The sequence below is a fragment of the Mirounga angustirostris genome, unplaced genomic scaffold, assembly GCF_029215605.1.
Source record: "Mirounga angustirostris isolate CCGP_5_RB_7025 unplaced genomic scaffold, mMirAng1.0.hap1 SCAF_8, whole genome shotgun sequence".
NCBI lineage: Eukaryota > Metazoa > Chordata > Mammalia > Carnivora > Phocidae > Mirounga > Mirounga angustirostris.
Window position 1 is genome coordinate 94328625 of NW_026991716.1, and position 18699 is coordinate 94347323.

Consider the following 18699-nt stretch of genomic DNA (forward strand, 5'->3'; position numbering starts at 1 on the left):
CTGAGTCATATCTTGTTTTTAACTTGTCTCCCCTACCACATATTGTTATGCAACCAATCTACAGAATTTTTTCATCTGGGAAAACTGAATCTCTGTAACTCCCCATTTACCCTTCCCCTTAGCCACCATTCTACTTTCTGTTTCTATGAACTTGACTACTCCAGATACCGCTTATAAAGGAATCATACATTATTTTCTTATTGGTTGTCATATTTCACTTAGCATGATGTCCTCAGTGTTTATCCGTGTTTCAGTGTGTGTCAAAATTTCTTTTTTTTTTAAGGCCAAAGTATATTCCATTTTATATATATACATTTTGTTTATCTTTTGATGGATATTTGGGTGGCTTCCACCTTTTGGCAATTGTGAATGATGCCATTATGAGCATGGATGTACAGATATTTTCTCAAGGGACCCTGCTTTTAGTTATTTTGGATATACCCAGAAGTGTCATTGTCATTTAAGACATTGACATTTTTTAAGGAAAATGGTTTCCCCCTCTATAAAAAATAGAATGTTTTTCATTTGGGGCTTTAATGATGTTTTCTTATGTTGAGATTCAGGTTATACATTCTTGGACCAAATACTGCTTAAGTGACATGTCTTTTTCAGGGCTTCACATACAGAGGCACATGATGTCCATCTTACCTCTTAGGGGTGATATTAATTTTAATCATCAATTCAAGTGTTATTCTGTTTCTCTTATATAGTTACTCCTTTTTTTCTTGAAACTTACAAGCCATCTGTGGAAGAGATACTTTAAGACCCTGCAGATATCCCACTCCTCATCAAAATTTCTACCTTTGGATTAGTATTAATGCTTCTTGCCTAAATTAATCTTTACTATGATGGTTGTAAAATGATGATTTTTCCAAATCCAGTAAGGGCTATTTTTTAAAAGAGATTTTATTTAATTTTTTGAGAGAAAGAGCACAGAGGGAGAGTGAGAGGGAGAAGCTGACTCCCCACTGAGCAGAGAGTCCTATGCGGGACTTGATCCCAGGGCCCTGAGATCATGACCCAAGCCAAAACCAAGATTAGGGTGCTCAACCGACTGAGCCACCCAGGTGCCCCTAAAGATTTCACTTTTAAGAAATCTCTGCACCCAACATGGGGCTTGAACTCATAACCCTGAGATCAGGAGTCACATGCTCTACCACCTGAGCCAGCCAGACACCCCTATAGTGTGCTTTTCTTACTCTCAGTTTACAGATATTTTACCAGGTACTCTGTTGTCTGAATCCTGCTAGTGAACTCTGTATTTAATTAATGAGTAACCAAATAATATTCACTTTCTACTATTGAAGAAGAATAAACTTTACAATATGGAGTAGCTTTGAGAACTTTAGCTGAATGGAAAGTTATAAACTCTCTTTCCTTTTTAAAGCATAAATCTCATTCTATGTGTGTAATTAAAACTGGTTGGTCTAAAGCATTTAGTATCTCTTAAGTATGTCTAAAGTTGTTACAGTTGCAAGCAATATGACAGATTAGATGTTCAGAGAAACCTCCTCTGGTAAAGAACAGAAATGCTGCATAAAATGTTAAAGCAACTTTTGAAAGGCATGGCTGAGTTGGAAGCAAAGTAAGGGGGGGAAGTATGAGGCTGTATGTAATGAGAAAGCCCAGTTCCACAGGGATAAATGAGCCCTAGAACCCATTTTATCCCCAAGGACACCTTCTGTGATCCCTCATGGCCCGGAACCTGGGCATTAAGGAGGTATTTCTGCTTCTATGGGGCAAGGGACAAATTCTGATGGGCATACTCAGTGGTAAGTTTGGACACTGCAGTGTAAAAAGCTGGGATCCCCAAAGGATAAAACCTTCTATTAGTGACGGGAAAATAACCTGCTCTTCAGAATGACACTGTTTGTTTCATCCTTGGCTTTGGATGAAGTGAACAAAAAGAATCTCTCCTCATTACAATTCTATTCTCATGTGGGTTTGGAGTTGGAATTCATACTGCCAAAAAAAAAAAAAATCTCAATATAAAAATTGTTTAATGGTGCCTTGGGTTTGGGGTGCCCTAAGGACCTAGCAGAAACAAACAGAAATCTTCTCTGAAGAAAAGTTCTTTATATACTGGCTTTGGAATATTTCCCTAGTTAAAGTTCCGAGCATACACGTTTATTAGAGACTATTCTTGGGATCAATACATGAGGAAGGGAGAGGAAGGAAGTACTATTAGGCAGAGAATTCCAGCTTCAGTGAAGACCCAACAGAGGTTTCACTGCTACTACAGGGAGCTCTGGAGATGGGGTGATCCTTTGGAATTGACTTGGATTGGGCCAAGAGGGTCAGGCCTTTTTACCCTCATTGGATGTGGGCTGCTCCTGGAAGGAGCCTTGACCTTAGATGAGACAGTATTCTTTAGACAAAGCAATCCCCAAAGAGGGCCAGCAGCCAAGAGCCACTTTCTGGCAGCATTCCCAGGAGCTGTGGGAAAAGTTCACATTCCTGAAAGGGAATCCAGGCAGTGCATCGTAATGTCCACCACGATGAGCAAAGAAAACTTGCAGGTGAACATAGCAAACATTGGCTTTATAAATCAAAGCAATGTTGTCTAATTTGTGTGGCTAAAAATAGAACTAAAAATTTCAGAACCATAGTATTATATGAGTCTGGAGGGGAGTGATTGGAATTAATGCCTTCTAAGATCTGGGTTCTGTGATAGAATACTGTACAGAAGTGAAAATGAATATCATACAGCTTCATGTTCCAATATAAATAACAAGATACTTTAAATGAAAAAAGTATGTTTCCATTTATATAAAGTTTAAAAACCACAAACACCAAACAATATATTGATAAGGATATGTACAAATATGATAAAACTATTTAATAGGCATTAAAATGAGTAACACAAAATTCAAAGCAAGTAATGGGAAAGGCACACAGAGGGCTTCCACAGCACTATCACTATTTCTTAATCTAGGTGTAGATACACAGAAATCTGTTTTGTTACAATTCCTTTAACTATACATGCATGTATTATGTATATAGTAAATTATTTTTTTAACTCTATTAAGGTATTAAGAAGAAAGGAATCTGCTGGTCTTGGTGACCAGAACATGCTAAAGTTATCTCCTAAGTTAGTATTCAGCTGTGCTAATCTGGATCTAGTCAAATCTACTGAGATTTAATCAGAAATAAGTTATCAGTTATATGATTTAGTCATCTCCATTTGATTTATCAATTTTGCCTTCAATTAGGGGATGGGATTACTATTTTACAGGCATTTCAGATACAGTGATGAAATTTGAAGTTTGAAAATGATCCCAAAATCTGCAGCAAGTTTTTGTTAGATGAATTCAGTATGTAATTTAATAGCTATCACAGTCAATATTCAATGCAACATCTATATCAATAAATATAGAAGCTCTACTTTTTTCTCCCAAAATCTGTTTAATCCATGAAAATCAGAGAAAGCGGCTTTGAATTCTGCATGAAGATACTGAGCTTTGTCTCTCTGGAGACATAGCAGAGCTTAGATGACTTGTTAAAGATAGTGTGAGAATAAGTTTGTATTCAACGGTTAGAATAGATGGCCTCTAAGATGCTCTCAGACTTCACCAAGATTACATGATTCTATGCTTGATTCAGTGTTTCTTACCTCTCATTTCTCTCCGGAAGGCATTTTCCTGATGACTCTCCATTAGGGTAGTCTCTGTGTAGATAAATATAAATCAACCAAAGTCCTTAAGAGAGAATATTTTTCTCTAGCTTCATGGATTTTGGAGTGCAGGAAACTTGAGCTGTGTGGTTAGTAATTAGTTAGTGTCTCTGGACTTTGGCTCCTACATCTATAAAATGAGTAGATTGCAGCTGATCTAAATTTTAAATGGATATATGAAATTTCCCTGTCAATTCTAGAACTCCCAAATATTTATGACTTATACAGATTTATGGTACCATAGACTTCTCAAACATTTTGAATATAGTCACCATTTCAAACTAAATAACTTGAAATATATCCTTTGTCACCTCTTAATACTTTTTGGAGGAAAGTATAAGATAATGATTTTTCTTTTTTTTTTTTTTATTATGTTATGTTAGTCACCATACAATACATCATTAGTTTTTGATGTAGTGTTCCATGATTCATTGTTTGCGTATAACACCCAATGCTCCATGTAATACGTGCCCTCCTTAATATTCATCACCGGGCCAACCCATCCCCCCACCCCCCTCCCCTCTAAAACCCTCAGTTTGTTTCTCAGAGTCCATAGTCTCTCATGGTTCATCTCCCCCTCCGATTTCTCCCCCTTCATTTTTCCCTTCCTTCTCCTAATGTCCTCCATGCTATTCCTTATGTTCCACAAATAAGTGAAACCATATGATAATTGACTTTCTCTGCTTGACTTATTTCACTTAGCATAATCTCCTCCAGTCCCATCCATGTTGATGCAAAAGTTGGGTATTCATCCTTTCTGATGGCTGAGTCATATTCCATTGTATATATGGATCACATCTTCTTTATCCATTCATCTGTTGAAGGGCATCTTGGCTCTTTCCACAGTTTGGCTATTGTGGACATTGCTGCTATGAACATTGGGGTGTATATGGCCCTTCTTTTCACTACATCTGTGTCTTTGGGGTAAATACCCAGGAGTGCAATTGCTGGGTCATATTTTTAATTTTTTGAGGAACCTTCACACTGTTTTCCAAAGTGGCTGTACCAACGTGCATTCCCACCAACAGTGTAGGAAGGTTCCCCTTTCTCCACAACCTCTCCAACATTTGTTGTTTCTTGCCTTGTGAATTTTTGCTATTCTAACTGGTTTAAGGTGGTATCTCAATGTGGTTTTGATTTGAATTTTCCTGATGGCTAATGATGATGAACATTTTTTCATGTGTCTGTTAGCCATTTGTATGTCTTCTTTGGATGAGTGTCTGTTCATGTCTTCTGATAATGTTTTTTAAAAACCAGACTCTAGGGCGCCTGGGTGGCTCAGTTGGTTAAGCGACTGCCTTCAGCTCAGGTCATGATCCTGGAGTCCCTGGATCGAGTCCCGCATCGGGCTCCCTGCTTGGCAGGGAGTCTGCTTCTCCCTCTGACCCTCCCCCCTCTCATGTGCTCTCTCTCTCTTTCTCTCTCTGTCAAATAATAAATAAAAAAATTTAAAAAATTTTAAAAAACAGACTCTAGGGGCACTGGGTGGCTCAGTCAGTTCAGCATCTGCCTTCATCTCAGGTCATGATCTCAGGATCCTGGAATCGAGCCCCATGTCAGGTACCCTGCTCAGTGGGGAGTCTGCTTCTGCCATTCCCTGCCCCCATGCTCTCTTTCTCTCAAATAAATAAATAAAATCTCTTTAAAAAAAAAAAAACAGACTGTATTTCACTGTATTCTAAAGTTAGCTGAATTTGATTGTACCTTAACCTTCAGATTAGTTATTTATATATCCCTGTATTTATGTCCCTATAATTCAAATTTCTCATATTTTTATAATTTTATAATGCTGTAATTTTTTGAATGACACTTTAAGTCTTAAGTCTATAGCAGTATTCTTTCATTTTTAATATAAACTATTAAGGGAATAAATATTTTACAGTATTTTAGGTAAAAAGGCTAATATTTGGGTCAGAAACTAATTCAAATACATATAAATTAAATATGAGTCAGAAGCATGATTTTAGTTTTATTCTCCCATTTGATTATGCTGGGAAATTTTTAATTATTTTAAATTATTGCATACAGGATAGCACATTAATAATTTCCTATTCAATTCATTAAGCTTAAGAAATTACTAGCAATTATAGGGGGAAAATAAATCAAGGCAGAGTTAAATAATTGTTACACATCATTTCAAGTAGGAAACTCTAAATTGCAAGTAACTTTATTATGTCCTCTAAATAGCATAGACCTTAGGCATCTGTTGTTACGTCCTTATCACTATTCCTGTGTTTCATTCACTGTTGAACAAAGGTATAAGTTGCAGTCAGTGTATTAGTTTGCTAGGTCTTCCAAAACAAATACCACACACTGCGTGGCTTAAACAACAGAAATTTATTCTCACCGTTCTGGGTGCTACAAGTCCAAGATCAAGATGACAGTAGGTTTGGTTTCTTCTGAGGACTCTCTCCTCAGCTTTCAGATGGTTGTCTTTGCACTGTGTCTTCACTTGGTCTTTTCCTGATCCCTGGCACAAAAATCCCTGGTGCATAATTTGTATGTCCAAATTTCCTTTTTCCAAAGACACCAGTTAGGTTGGATTAGAGCCCATCTTAAGGGTTTCATTTAAATTTAATCACCTTTTTAAGGCCCTATCTCCAAATACAGTTAGTATAAAATACTGGAGGTTAGAGCTTCAACATATGAATTTGGGGGGAATAATGAATTCAGTCAGTGAAATTGGATATAATGTACTTTCCTGCCACAGAAGTTTTCAAGAATGAAAATTATTGATTCTGTGCAAGTGACTTGCATGATGGGTAGAATTGTTTGCGCTGTGACTTAAGGCAAGTTAGCTCACAGGATGGATGACATGACACAATTTATAAGTCCTGGATGATTTTAAGCCAGATAATTGAAGTTCTCTGCAAAAGGACATTTTAATTTGAATAAAATTTCTGTGTCTTTTGCTGGTTTCTCTTCCTCTACTTGCCCTTTTAGTATGGGGCCTTTGGAACTGTCTTCAGTTCTTACATTATATCATCCATCAGTGGTCTCTTCCTTTTCAAAATCAGTTGACTTTTTTTTTTAAGATTTTATTTATTTATTTGACAGAGAGCGACACAGCAAGAGAGGGAACACAAGCAGGGGGAGCGGGAGAGGGAGAAGCAGAAATGGCTAAAAAATTACATTGCATCAGCTTTCTGTACCCAATGTGGGGCTCGATCCCAGGACCCTGGGATCATGACCTGAGCCAAAGGCAGATGCTTAATGACTGAGCCACCCAGGTGCCCCCAGTTGACTTTTTTTTTTTTAATCTAAACTACTCCCTCCTGGAAACAGTCTCCTCTCTTTATTTCTGACATCATACTTTTCTGGTTCTTTTCTGTCATAGGTTTCTCTTTCTCTTGTTTTCCTTCCTTATCTGAAATCTTTTCTATTTATACTCTTCCTTTTAAATGACTTCTATTCTCTATGGCTTTATATACCATCCATATGCTGACAATGCCATTCTTTGTATTTCTATACTAGACTTCTCCAAGCTTTAGACTCTTCTATCAAACTACGTGTTTCATATCTTTTTTTTTTAAAGATTTTAAGATTTTTTTTTTTTTTAAGATTTTATTTATTTATTTGAGACAGAGAGAATGAGAGACAGAGAGCATGAGAGGGAGGAGGGTCAGAGGGAGAAGCAGACTCCCCGCCGAGCAGGGAGCCCGATGCGGGACTCGATCCCGGGACTCCAGGATCATGGCCTGAGCCGAAGGCAGTCGCTTAACCAACTGAGCCACCCAGGCGCCCTACGTGTTTCATATCTTAACTTGGATGTCTCACACTTAGACTGGTTTTGACACATATCAGTACTATATGAGTATTAGCCATGGTCTTCATTTTTTTAATAAATGGCTACCCAGTTATTTAAGCTAGAAAACTCGATTTCTCCCTTTTCTTCTCTTAATCCAGTTTGTCACTTCTGTCTTCAAGATACATCTTGCTTCTATACACTCTCTTCATCTCCATTGTCACCACCCTAATCCAAATGCAGCATAGTCTCACACCTGGCTAACTGCAAATGTCCCCAAACTATGGGCTGTTAAATATAGTGATTAAGAACCCAGGCTTTGGAATTGAACTGGCTAGGTTTAATTCCTCGCTCCACCACTTGCAAGTTGTATGACCTTCAGTAACCTCTCTGCCTCTATTTCTTCATTTACAAAATGAGAATTATAATAATGATAACAGAGCAGTTTAGGAAACAGAGAGTACCCCATTCCTAGAACCCATTGTAGTATCTCTGACTGTCTCCTAATGCTGTCTCCCTAATAGTCCTCTGGGATTTTGCAGAGATGATGGCACAGTCAGCCACTAGCAGGAATAGACACTGGTTGTTAAAAAGGACCATTTTGGAACAATTGTTTTCCTCAAGAACAAGTAAAAAGACTTTGCCGTACAGTATTTGTGTCTAGCACAGTTTTTTGTGGGGAGGGTATTTCTTTATGCAGTGGCTCCTTAGTTGTAGCCCACAAAGGTATTTTAATTTTATATACCATAGAGAAAATGGATCATTTTCCTGGTTGTTTACAAGCTGTCAGTAATGGTTCTAGTTATAACTTAAGTTTCCCTAAGCTTTACTAGGCTATTGATGCAAATAAGGCCCACATTTCACAGCCTTTTGCCCCCCTTGCAAATCCTCTGAAATGCTCCACAGGGTTTTTTGAGGTCTTTTCAATGACCTACAGCTAGGCTCCATACCAGATATGTCAAAATCCTTGGAGGTTGGGGCTTAGGCACCTCTCTACTTTCAGAAATTTTTTCTCTAGAAAGTTCTGTCATACCTGCCCATGAATATGTCCGTCCAGCTGCTCTCTCTCTTGCTGAACAGTACTAACAATGCACCAGAGCCCTCAAAATGTCAAAACTGTGATAGTGATCTCTAGCAACTTTCCTCTTCATTATAATATAACATTCCACACAAGGCAGGACAGCTAATGCCCCAATCTTTTATAGAGATATTGGTGAAATATTTCTCAGTTTTTACTTACAGTCCACTCCCTTCCCAACACCCATGTGTGAGTCCATGGGACTGGGTCAGAGATGAGTTAGAATGACCATGACTGTACTTTACTCAAAATTACTCCTCCCTTCCTCCATCAAGTAAGGCTTTGACTTTGCATCAGCTTTCTGTACTTCTTTCATCTTCCTTCAGAGTGAGTTTTTCTCCTAGAATGCCACAGTTCTTTATGTATATAAACTTCTACTGGGTTTATGCACTTGTTTGTAACATAGGACTAGATTGTAAGGGTTAAGCTGGGACCTCTATTACAATGCCATCCACTGAGCATCCTAGCGTGTCTTCTCTCATTTCTGTACTGTTTCCTTTCTTTTTCTTCACCTACCAGTGGGTTGTTATTCTGCTTATCCCCACTTTAAGATGTGTTTACACATTTAATTTAAATAAACTTTAGTCTAATTTTTAACTTATTGGCATCTTCTAAGTAGTCATTTCATTTACATTAAAAACCTCAAATTTGAATTTGTTTTTTAACTGGCACAAAATTCAGTTTGTAAAATAAATACTATATTTGGTAAAGAGGAAGCGGAGTCCTCCCAAGGACCTCAGGGTGTAATGACTAATGGCAAGATTTCACTCTTCTTATTATTGGAGAAACTCACCAGGAGCCTAAAACTGAGATATCTTGAGTAATTCCGAGGTTCTTGGGATAGCTTCAGCCACATACCTCTCTCTGAAGATGTACAATCATGTTCAGAACTTCTGTACTTTGGGATCTTCTTCATTGTGAGCCAGCTGTGACTAACTTTGCTCTCTTGTTTTTTTGAGGGAACAGCAACTTAGATAGATGCAATCTCCCATGGGGAGCAGACAGTATCTGAGCAGCAACAACCCGGAGGGATGGAGACATGGTTAGTAAATGGTAGCTGATACTAATAACAATAGCAAAAAAAAAATGATTGCTTCTCAAGAGCAAAGAACATCAAATATTCTAGAAAGCTTCCTAGGCTATTTAACTTTTATTTATTTTATTAAAGATTTATTTATTTATTTTAGAGAGAGAGAGAGTGTGTGTGTGTATGTGTGTGTGTGTGTGTGTGTGTGTGTGTGAGCTTGGGGAGGGAAAGAAGGGGAAGGAGAGGGAAAGAATCTCAAGCAGGCTTCCTGCTGAGCACAGAGCCCAGTGAAGCGCTCTATCTCATGACCCTGAGATCACGACCTGAGCTGAAATCAAGAGTCGGACGCTTAACTGACTGAACCACCCAGGCACCCCTTTTCTAAAGTAAATTACAGAAAGGAAAATAAATGATTTGGGGAAAATTAGACCAAAAAATTATCTGCTAAAATGGTTAAAAGGGCTCTCCTAAAAAATAAAACATTAAAATTAAGTATAACCTCCCAGAATGACAAAGCTATTTTAGGTTCTTCAGATTGAGAACCATTCTAAACTATGATTAGAATGCTGGGTGCATTGGGGTGCTTGGGTTAGTTAAGTGTCCAACTCTTGATATCTCGGCTCAGGTCTTGATTTCACCATCTGAGTTCAAGCCCCACATTGGGCTCCACGCTGAGTGTAGAGCCTATTTAAAAAAAAAAAAATTGGCACATTAAATGGAGTTGTGTCATATCCGATGATTAGATTCAGAGATTGATATATCCAAAATTACCCTTGAAAATCCCTTAGGAAGCCAGTACATTGGAATTCATCAGTCTTTGAGGATTGGATTATATGGGTGGCTTGTGTTTCAAAGCTTTGTTGTCTTTTAGAATGTGTACTTTCCCTAAGAATCCTAGAGTCACACTGTTTGTAGAGAAGTGCTCAGTTGATGAGAGGTATATGAACTTATGATCAACTGAGAAACCAGTAAATTCACACCACCTATATAATTAATGCTCACTCCAGGGCATTTGCTCACTGAAAATCAGGCAGAATTGTCCATACTATTTATACAGTAAATAGTCATGTTTCTTTCTTGTATTGATGAGCTTATTATAGTTGAACTTGTGATAATTAACTCTATAAAGAAACAACTCCACAGTATATGATTATATATTTATGTTAAGTTTCACCTAATATTTTTGTCATTTAAATAGGAAAGAATGATGCTATACTATATTATTCCTTTATTCTCTACAGATAATGGATTCTGAATTAATGCATAGTATAGTAGGAAGCTATCTTAAACCTCCAGAAAGAGTTTTTATTCCATCATTTACCCAGAACGATGAATCATCTCAGACTCACCACTCTGCAAACTTAGAAGCTACCTCTCCTAAAATGCTTCATAGTCCAAATAGCCAAGGTAATTCTAAAATAAAGTCATATTAAAAATTAAGGGAATGATATGAAATGTTATATAAAACTTTACATCTTTACATAGAAAATAATATGATTATGTGTTTAATTTTAATAAAACTATTAGTTTTGACTCTGTTGCTTAAAGTTTCTATAAACATAAGTTATTTAACATTTTTTATTTTGGCTTCTTCAGCTGTAAGATGAAGATTAACCACCTAGACACATAATTACAATTTTATCCTAAAAAATCATGAGAAAATAGGAAAATACACTTTGAAGAATCAAAGGTTAGATTTGGAATCCTTCTAAACTAGATGATTAGAATACTAGTGAATTAAGTAAAGTTGTATCTTATTCAAGGATTAAATCCGGAAATTGCCTATTTCCAAAATTACCCTTGAAAATTCCTTTGGAAGCTAGGACATTGGAGTAACTACAAAATACAAGTATTGTAACTTTTAAAATATAAACTTAGGGGGAAGGACGCCTTAGTGGCTCAGTCAGTTAAGCGTCTGCCTTCGGCTCAGGTCATGATCCCTGGTCCTGGGATCCAGTCCTGCATCGGCCTTGCTTGGTGGGGAGCCTGCTTCTCCCTCTGCCTGCTGCTCCCCCTGCTTGTGTGCTTTCTCTCTCTCTCTCTGACAAATAAATAAATAAAATCTTTAAAAAAATAATAAACTTAGGAGGATATCAGAATTGAATTAGGAAAACATGCCTATGCCATACAAATTACCTTCTAAAATGCTGGTTATCACCTGTTTTTTTAATATTCTATAATAAATGTTACCATTAATAAATAGACTAGCTCTGTGGAGTAAAAAACCACAAGAAATATTCCAAATCAGCAAACCAGGTATTGCATTTCTAAAGAGCAATAAATATAATTTCTTTATCTCATTTGTAAAACAAACAAACAAACAAACAAACAAAAAGAACCACATGGTAATCTCTAGCAAACATCTTTTTAATTGGTTATGAACTACAGGCAAACCTTGGAGATATTGTGGGTTCGGTTCCAGACCACCACAATAAAGCGAAATGTATCATAATGAAGTGAGTCAATGAATTTTTTGGTTTCCCAGTGCATATAAAAGTTACATTTAGACTATACTGTAGTCCATTAATTGTGCAATAGCATTGTGTCTAAAAAAACAATGTACTATATATCTTAACTAAAAAATACTTTATTGCTAAAATGTTAGGTATCATCTGAGCTTTCGGTGAGTCATAATCACTGATCACAGATTGCCATAACAAATATAATAATAACAAAAATTTTGAAATACTGCAAGAATTACCAAAATGTGACACAGAGACATGAAGTGAGCAAATGCTGTTGGGAAAATGGTGCTGGTAGATTTACTCAAATAGGGTTGCCAGAAACCATTGTTCAATTTGTAAAAAGTGCATTATCTGTGAAATGCGATAAGGTGAAGCACAATAAACGAGGTATGCTGGCATATGAAAATTAACCTATAACATTTACTTATATTCCATTCCACTCGTTTTATAGTTTGAAGTTATAACAGAATAGAAAGTGTTATTTGAAAATATTAGAACTCTGAACATACCCGAATCATGATGATGTTAATATACCTGAATAAAAATCACAGTAGTACATGTGTACCACTTAAAATCTTTCAGGCCTGACATGAGTTAAACCACTAGGTTATAATTTTTCTTCTGGTGGAAGAAACTGTCTTCTAACTCATATGTTCTAATTATTAATACTAAATCTTAGACAAAGAAACAATAAATGTTTGTGATTTAACTAAAATTGAACATATCAAGAACCGAGAAAAACCTTTAACATTAAACCTAAATTTCCATGTTAATTAGTGACACTACATCTTAATTTTCTTTATCCATACTCAGACTCTTATGCCTCCTAGACTGGACATTATTTGAAGAGATTTACTTTATTGAATTAAAAATTTTGATTATTAGCTATCTCAAACCTAGAAAATTACTAAATATAATCATAAATATATTGTTTTTAGAAGATCTATTAGAAAAAAATTGTCCCTCTTTAGAGTTTTAGTGATTTTTTTTTTTTTTGAGGAATATATGTTACTTGTATGTTTTTCTGGCTCACTAACAAAAATATACTGTTCACTTTTATTGCTACTATGTAAGTGTTCAAAAATTTTCATTGAAGTAACAAGCAAATTTTTTTTCAACAGCTCTTATTTTAGCCTTAAAAACTCTTCAGGAAAAGATTCATCGTTTAGAGTTGGAGAGAACACAAGCTGAGGATAACCTAAACATTCTTTCCAGAGAGGCAGCACAGTATAAAAAGGCCTTGGAGAAAGAAACAAATGAGAGAAATCTGGCACACCAGGAACTGATAAAGCAGAAAAAAGGTAAGGAAATTCAATAGTTCTCAGAAATAAGGAGTTATCAAAATTTACAACTTGAAAATAAAAAGCCCAGTCTAAGATTTACTCAAATATCTTTGTTCTTATATATATTCAAACCTTGAAGCCTTGTTCACAGACAATTTGATATTTGCATTAAATAGGTATCACTTTGAGCTTACTTCTATTATATATTATCCCAGTTCATAAATTCTTGAGATTAAAAGACACATTAAGTTTTTTTTTTTTTTTTTTTTTAAAGATTTTATTTATTTATTTGAGAAAGAGAGAGAGAGAGAAACAGCATGAGAGGGGAGAGGGTCAGAGGGAGAAGCAGGCTCCCCGCCGAGCCAGGAGCCCGATGTGGGACTCGATCCCAGGACCCCGGGACCATGACCGGAGGCGAAGGCAGTCTCTTAACCAACTGAGCCACCCAGGCACCCCGACACATTAAGTTTTTTTTCTCCAAAGTTTAAAACTTTTATTCTTCAAAATATACTGTTAAAATAAGACAAGTAACAGATTGTGAGAAAATGTTTGCAAAACAGATATCTGAAAAGGATTTGTATTGAGAATATATAAAAAATTCTCAAAACTTAATAATAATAATAAAAGGAAAACAACCTACAGAAAAAGTGGGCCAAAAATTTGAACAGGCATTTTATAAAAGAAGATATACAGGCCAATAAGCACATGAAATGATCCTCAGCAAAACTAGTCAACAGGAAAATACAAATAAAATCACAATGTGATACTAATGTATACCCACTAGAATGACCAAAATTAAAGGATGTAATAATATCCTGTATTGGTAAGGATGTGGAGAAACTGAAACTCTCACATCTTATTGGTGAGACCATTAAATGGTACAACCACTGCAGAAAACAGTTCAACAGATTCTTGTAAAACTAAAACATGTGCTATCCATACAACCCTGTAATTCCATTCCTAGGTATTTATCCAATAAATACAAAGATATTTCCATAAGAAGACTTATACTTGAATATTCATATCAGCTTTACCCATAGTAGGCCTAACCTGGGTAAAAGACACATTAAGTTTTTAGACAGATTGTGTTTAGAATTAGAATATTTTCAGAATACCAACAAAATCTAATTTTACCTATAATATACTTAAAATACTTTATATATTCAGTCAACACTGGTTTTTAAAATTTGAAAATAAAAAGCAACACTAGTAATTGAACAATACAGAAACCATAAAAATGAATAAAAAATTTTATTGACTCGAAAGATTAATTAGAGGAAATGGACAGGTAAGTAGAGGTTTCTGTGGAAATTATGAAAAAGACATTCGGACATAAGTTTTAGAGATTTAGAACATAAGTTCTTTTTTTTTTTTTTAAGATTTTATTTATTTATTTGACAGAGAAAGACACAGCGAGAGAGGGAACACAAGCAGGGGGAGTGGGAGAAGAAGAAGAAGGCGTCCTGCTGAGCAGGGAGCCCAATGCAGGGCTCGATCCCAGGACCCTGGGATCATGACCTGAGCCGAAGGCCGACACTTAACGACTGAGCCACCCAGGCGCCCCTAGAACATAAGTTCTTTATATAATTTTTACTTCATAATGTATGGCTTTCTTTTTCCTTGTAGTACATTCACCCTCCCAAATAAGGTTCAAGTTTGTGTTTCAACTTATAAATAGAGTGAAGAAATGAGAAGATTTTTTTCTGAGAATATTGGAGAAAAGTGGTCTAAAGAACTGAGGAAAGTAAAAAACTAAAGAATTAGAAAGAGGCTGATTACTTCTTAGGAAATAACTATGCTGTCAGTAGTCAAGTGCAGAGGAAATGGGAATGGAAGATTGGATATACCTGAGTTTCCTGAAAGAGAAAAATATATTGATAGGAAAGAGACTTTAGGTCCTCTATTTTTTCAGATAATGTCATTTCCCAGGAACAGCCAAGATATTTATCATCCCACAAGTCACTGACTTCTTACTCTTTCAGAAGTTTGCCCTGTGGGTCTTTTAGGGGAAGACAATGTTAAACTAGTATTATGTAGTTAATGAGATATGCACAAAATATATGTCCACAACTCTTACAGAGTCAGTACTTAGAACTAAAGAATCCTTGAGCTTTTAGTTCTTGATTGAATTTATACAATGTTTCTTGTGATTACCAAATCTCTGATCTATGTGATAATCTAGACATTATTACTTTTTCTTTTTTCACAGATATTACTATACAGTTAAGCTCAGCTCAGTCTCGCTGTACTCTTCTAGAGAAGCAACTAGAATATACAAAGAGAATGGTTCTCAATGTAGAACGAGAGAAGAATATGATCCTAGAACAACAGGTAAACACATTTTCTATAGGAATATAATTTAATATGTTTTTGAAGAATATTTAATGTCATGGGAAAATTGTATCATAATCTTAAGTAGGATAGAAAGCTATATTGAGGAGATTTCCACTTACAGTGAAGTAGAGTAGGTCATTTGGACCAAGTTTTCTGTAGAAGAAAACAAGAAAAACTGGGCAGGATATTAAAGAGTAAGGAAGGGAGGAAGGAAAAAGGATAGAAAAGAAAGGAAGGGAGGGAGACAGGGAGGGAGGAAGAAAGGAAGAAAAGGGAAAAAAGACGTAAAGGCATTGGAGAGTTAATGAAGTCGTGAAAATCACCAATTCAAAATCTGTCTGTGTACTTAAATCTGAAGAGGTTGGCCTCCAGAGAGGTTGATTTCAGGCCCCATCCTTCTTAGGAATTTCTGATTCCAGAAGAGTCCATTGAGAGGCTAAATAAAACTTTTTTTTTTTTTTTTTAAGATTTTGTTCATTTATTTGAAAGAGAGCAGAAAGAGAGAGAGAGAGCTCTCTCACATGAAGTGGGGAGGGGCAGAGGGAGAGGGAGAAGCAGACTCCCCACTGAGCAGGAGCGCGATGCGGGGCTTGATCCCAGGACCCTGAGATCATGACCTGAGTGGAAGGCTTGACTAACTGAGCCACCGAGGCACCCCTAATAATGCTTTTGAAAACTATGGGGCTTAAGAAATTGAAGTTAGATTCCAGGGCCTATCAAGAGTAGGAACCATAATAAATCTCTTGTGCTCTGAATGCTTTGTAAAGGTGAACAAGAAAGAAAACAACCCAACTTACAACTCTATGAGAGTAAATCTTAGTCCCTGAAATTGGATTAAAGGGATCCTGGATAGCTAATGTTCCTGGGGACCTCAAATTATTTCTATAAACATTTCTTTAACACAGTGAAAAACTTTCAATCAGACATAACCAGGCAGAAGGAGTTAAGACACTGTGAAAATTGCTTTCATTAGTGTTTTATAGTTTTCAGAGTACAGTTTTTTCACCTGTTTGTTTATTCCTAGGTATCTTATTGTTTTTGGTGCAATGGTAAATGGGATTGATTCCTTAATTTCTCTTTCTGCTACTGCTTCATTATTGATGTACAGAAGGTAACAGGGGTGCCTGGGTGGCTCAGTCGGTTGAGCATCCCGACTCTTGATCTCAGCTCAGGTCTTGATCTCAGAGCTGTGAGTTCAAGTCCCACATGGGGCTCCATGTTGGGCATGTAGCCTACTTAAATAAAAACATTTTTTTAAAAAAGAAAGAAATGCAACAGATTTCTGTACATTGATTTTGTATCCTGTGACTTCACTGAATTCATTTCTCAGTTCTACAGTTTTTTGGTGGAGTCTTTCAAGTTTTCTATATAGAGTATCATGTCATCTATAAATAGTGAAAGTTTTACCTCTTCCTTGCTGGAACACTGATGAAAGAAATTGAAGAAGACACAAAGAAATGGAAAAACAATCCATGTTCGTGGATTGGAAGAACAAATATTGTTAAGATGATTATACTACCCAGGCAATCTACACATTTAATGCAATCTCTTATCAAAATACCAACAGTATTTTTCACAGAGCTAGAACAAACAATCCTACAATGTGTATGGAACCACAGAAGACCCCGAATAGCCAAAGCAATCTTGAAAAGAAGAGAAAAGTTGGAGGCATCACAATTCTGGACTTCAAGTTGTGTTTCAAAGCTATAGTGATCAAAACAGTATGGCACTGGCACAAAAATAGACACATATCAATGGAACAGATTAGAAAACCCAGAAATGAACGCACAACTATATGGTCAATTAATCTTCGACAAAGCAGGAAAGACTATCCAACGAAAAAAAGACAGTCTCTTCAACAAATGTTGGGAAAACTGGAGAGCCATATGCAGAAGAATGAAACTGGACCACTCTTACATCAAACACAAAAATAAATTCACAATGGATTAAAGACCTAAATGTGAGACAGGAAACCATTAAAATCCTAGAGGAGAACACAGGCAATAACTTCTTTGACATTGGCCATAGCAACTTCTTTCTAGATATGTCTCCTGAGGCAGGGGAGACAAAAGCAAAAATAAACTATTGGAACTTCATCAAAATAAAAAGCTTCTGCACAGTAAAGGAAACAGTCAATGAAACTAAAAGGCAACCTACAGAATGAAAGAAAATATTTCCAAATGACATACCTGATAAACGGTTAGTATCCAAAATAATATAAGGAACTTATGAAACTCAACACCCCCAAAACAAATAATCCAATTGAAAAATGGGTAGAAGACATGAGTAGACATTTTTTCCAAAGAAGACATCCTGATGGCCAACAGACACATGAAAAGATGCTCAACATCACTGATCATCAGGGACACACAAATCAAAACTACAATGAGATATCACCTCATACCTGTCAAAATGGCTAAAATTAACAACATAAGAAACAACAAGTGTTGGTAAGGATGGGGATGGAGAGAAAGGGGAACCCTTGTGCACTGTTGGTGGGAATACAAACTGGTGTAGCCACTGTGGAAATCAGTATAGAAGTTCCTCAAAAAGTTTAAAATAGAAGTACCCTACAATCCAGCAATCACACAACTAGGTATTTACACAAAGGATACAAAAATACCAATTCAAAGGGATACATGCACCCTGATGTTTATAGCAGCATTATCTATAATAGCCAAACTCTGGAAACAGCTCAAGTGTCCACTGACTAATGAATGGATAAAGATGATATATTCATTCTTTTTTATGGCCAAGTAAGTATACCATTACTTGGCCATAAAAAAGAATAAAATCTTGCCATTTGCAACAACATGGATGGAACTAGAGAGTATAATGCTAAGCAAAATAAGTCAGTCAGAACAACACAAATACCATATGTTTTCACTCATATGCGAAATTTAAGAGACAAGATCAAAGGGGAAAAAAAGAGAGAGAGAGACTAACAAATCAAGAAACAGACTCTTAACTGTAGAAAACAAACTGATGGTTACCAGAAGGGAGGTGGGTGGGGGGATGGATTAAATAGGTGTTGAGGATTGAGGAGTACATTTGTTGTGATGGGCACCAGGTGATGCATGGAACTGTTGAATCA

General features: G+C 36.3%; 1 protein-coding gene across 12 annotated transcripts in view; it reads left to right on the top strand.

Annotated features, from left to right (window-relative positions):
• The window catches only part of CEP57L1 (centrosomal protein 57 like 1), a 79480-nt gene that overhangs the window by 42693 nt on the left and 18088 nt on the right, over positions 1–18699 (top strand). For 3 of the 12 annotated variants that reach the window (XM_054505487.2, XM_045865280.3, XM_045865279.3), the window contains 4 exons: positions 9456–9538; positions 10765–10930; positions 13110–13289; positions 15481–15602. In XM_054505487.2, the coding sequence (XP_054361462.1) occupies positions 9536–9538; positions 10765–10930; positions 13110–13289; positions 15481–15602 (471 nt within the window). In that variant the 5' untranslated portion in view covers positions 9456–9535. Of the gene's footprint in view, positions 1–9455; positions 9539–10764; positions 10931–13109; positions 13290–14748; positions 14874–15480; positions 15603–18699 lie in introns of those variants that run through there. The other 9 variants (XM_045865281.3, XM_064597966.1, XM_045865282.3 and 6 more) reach the window with 5 other exon arrangements.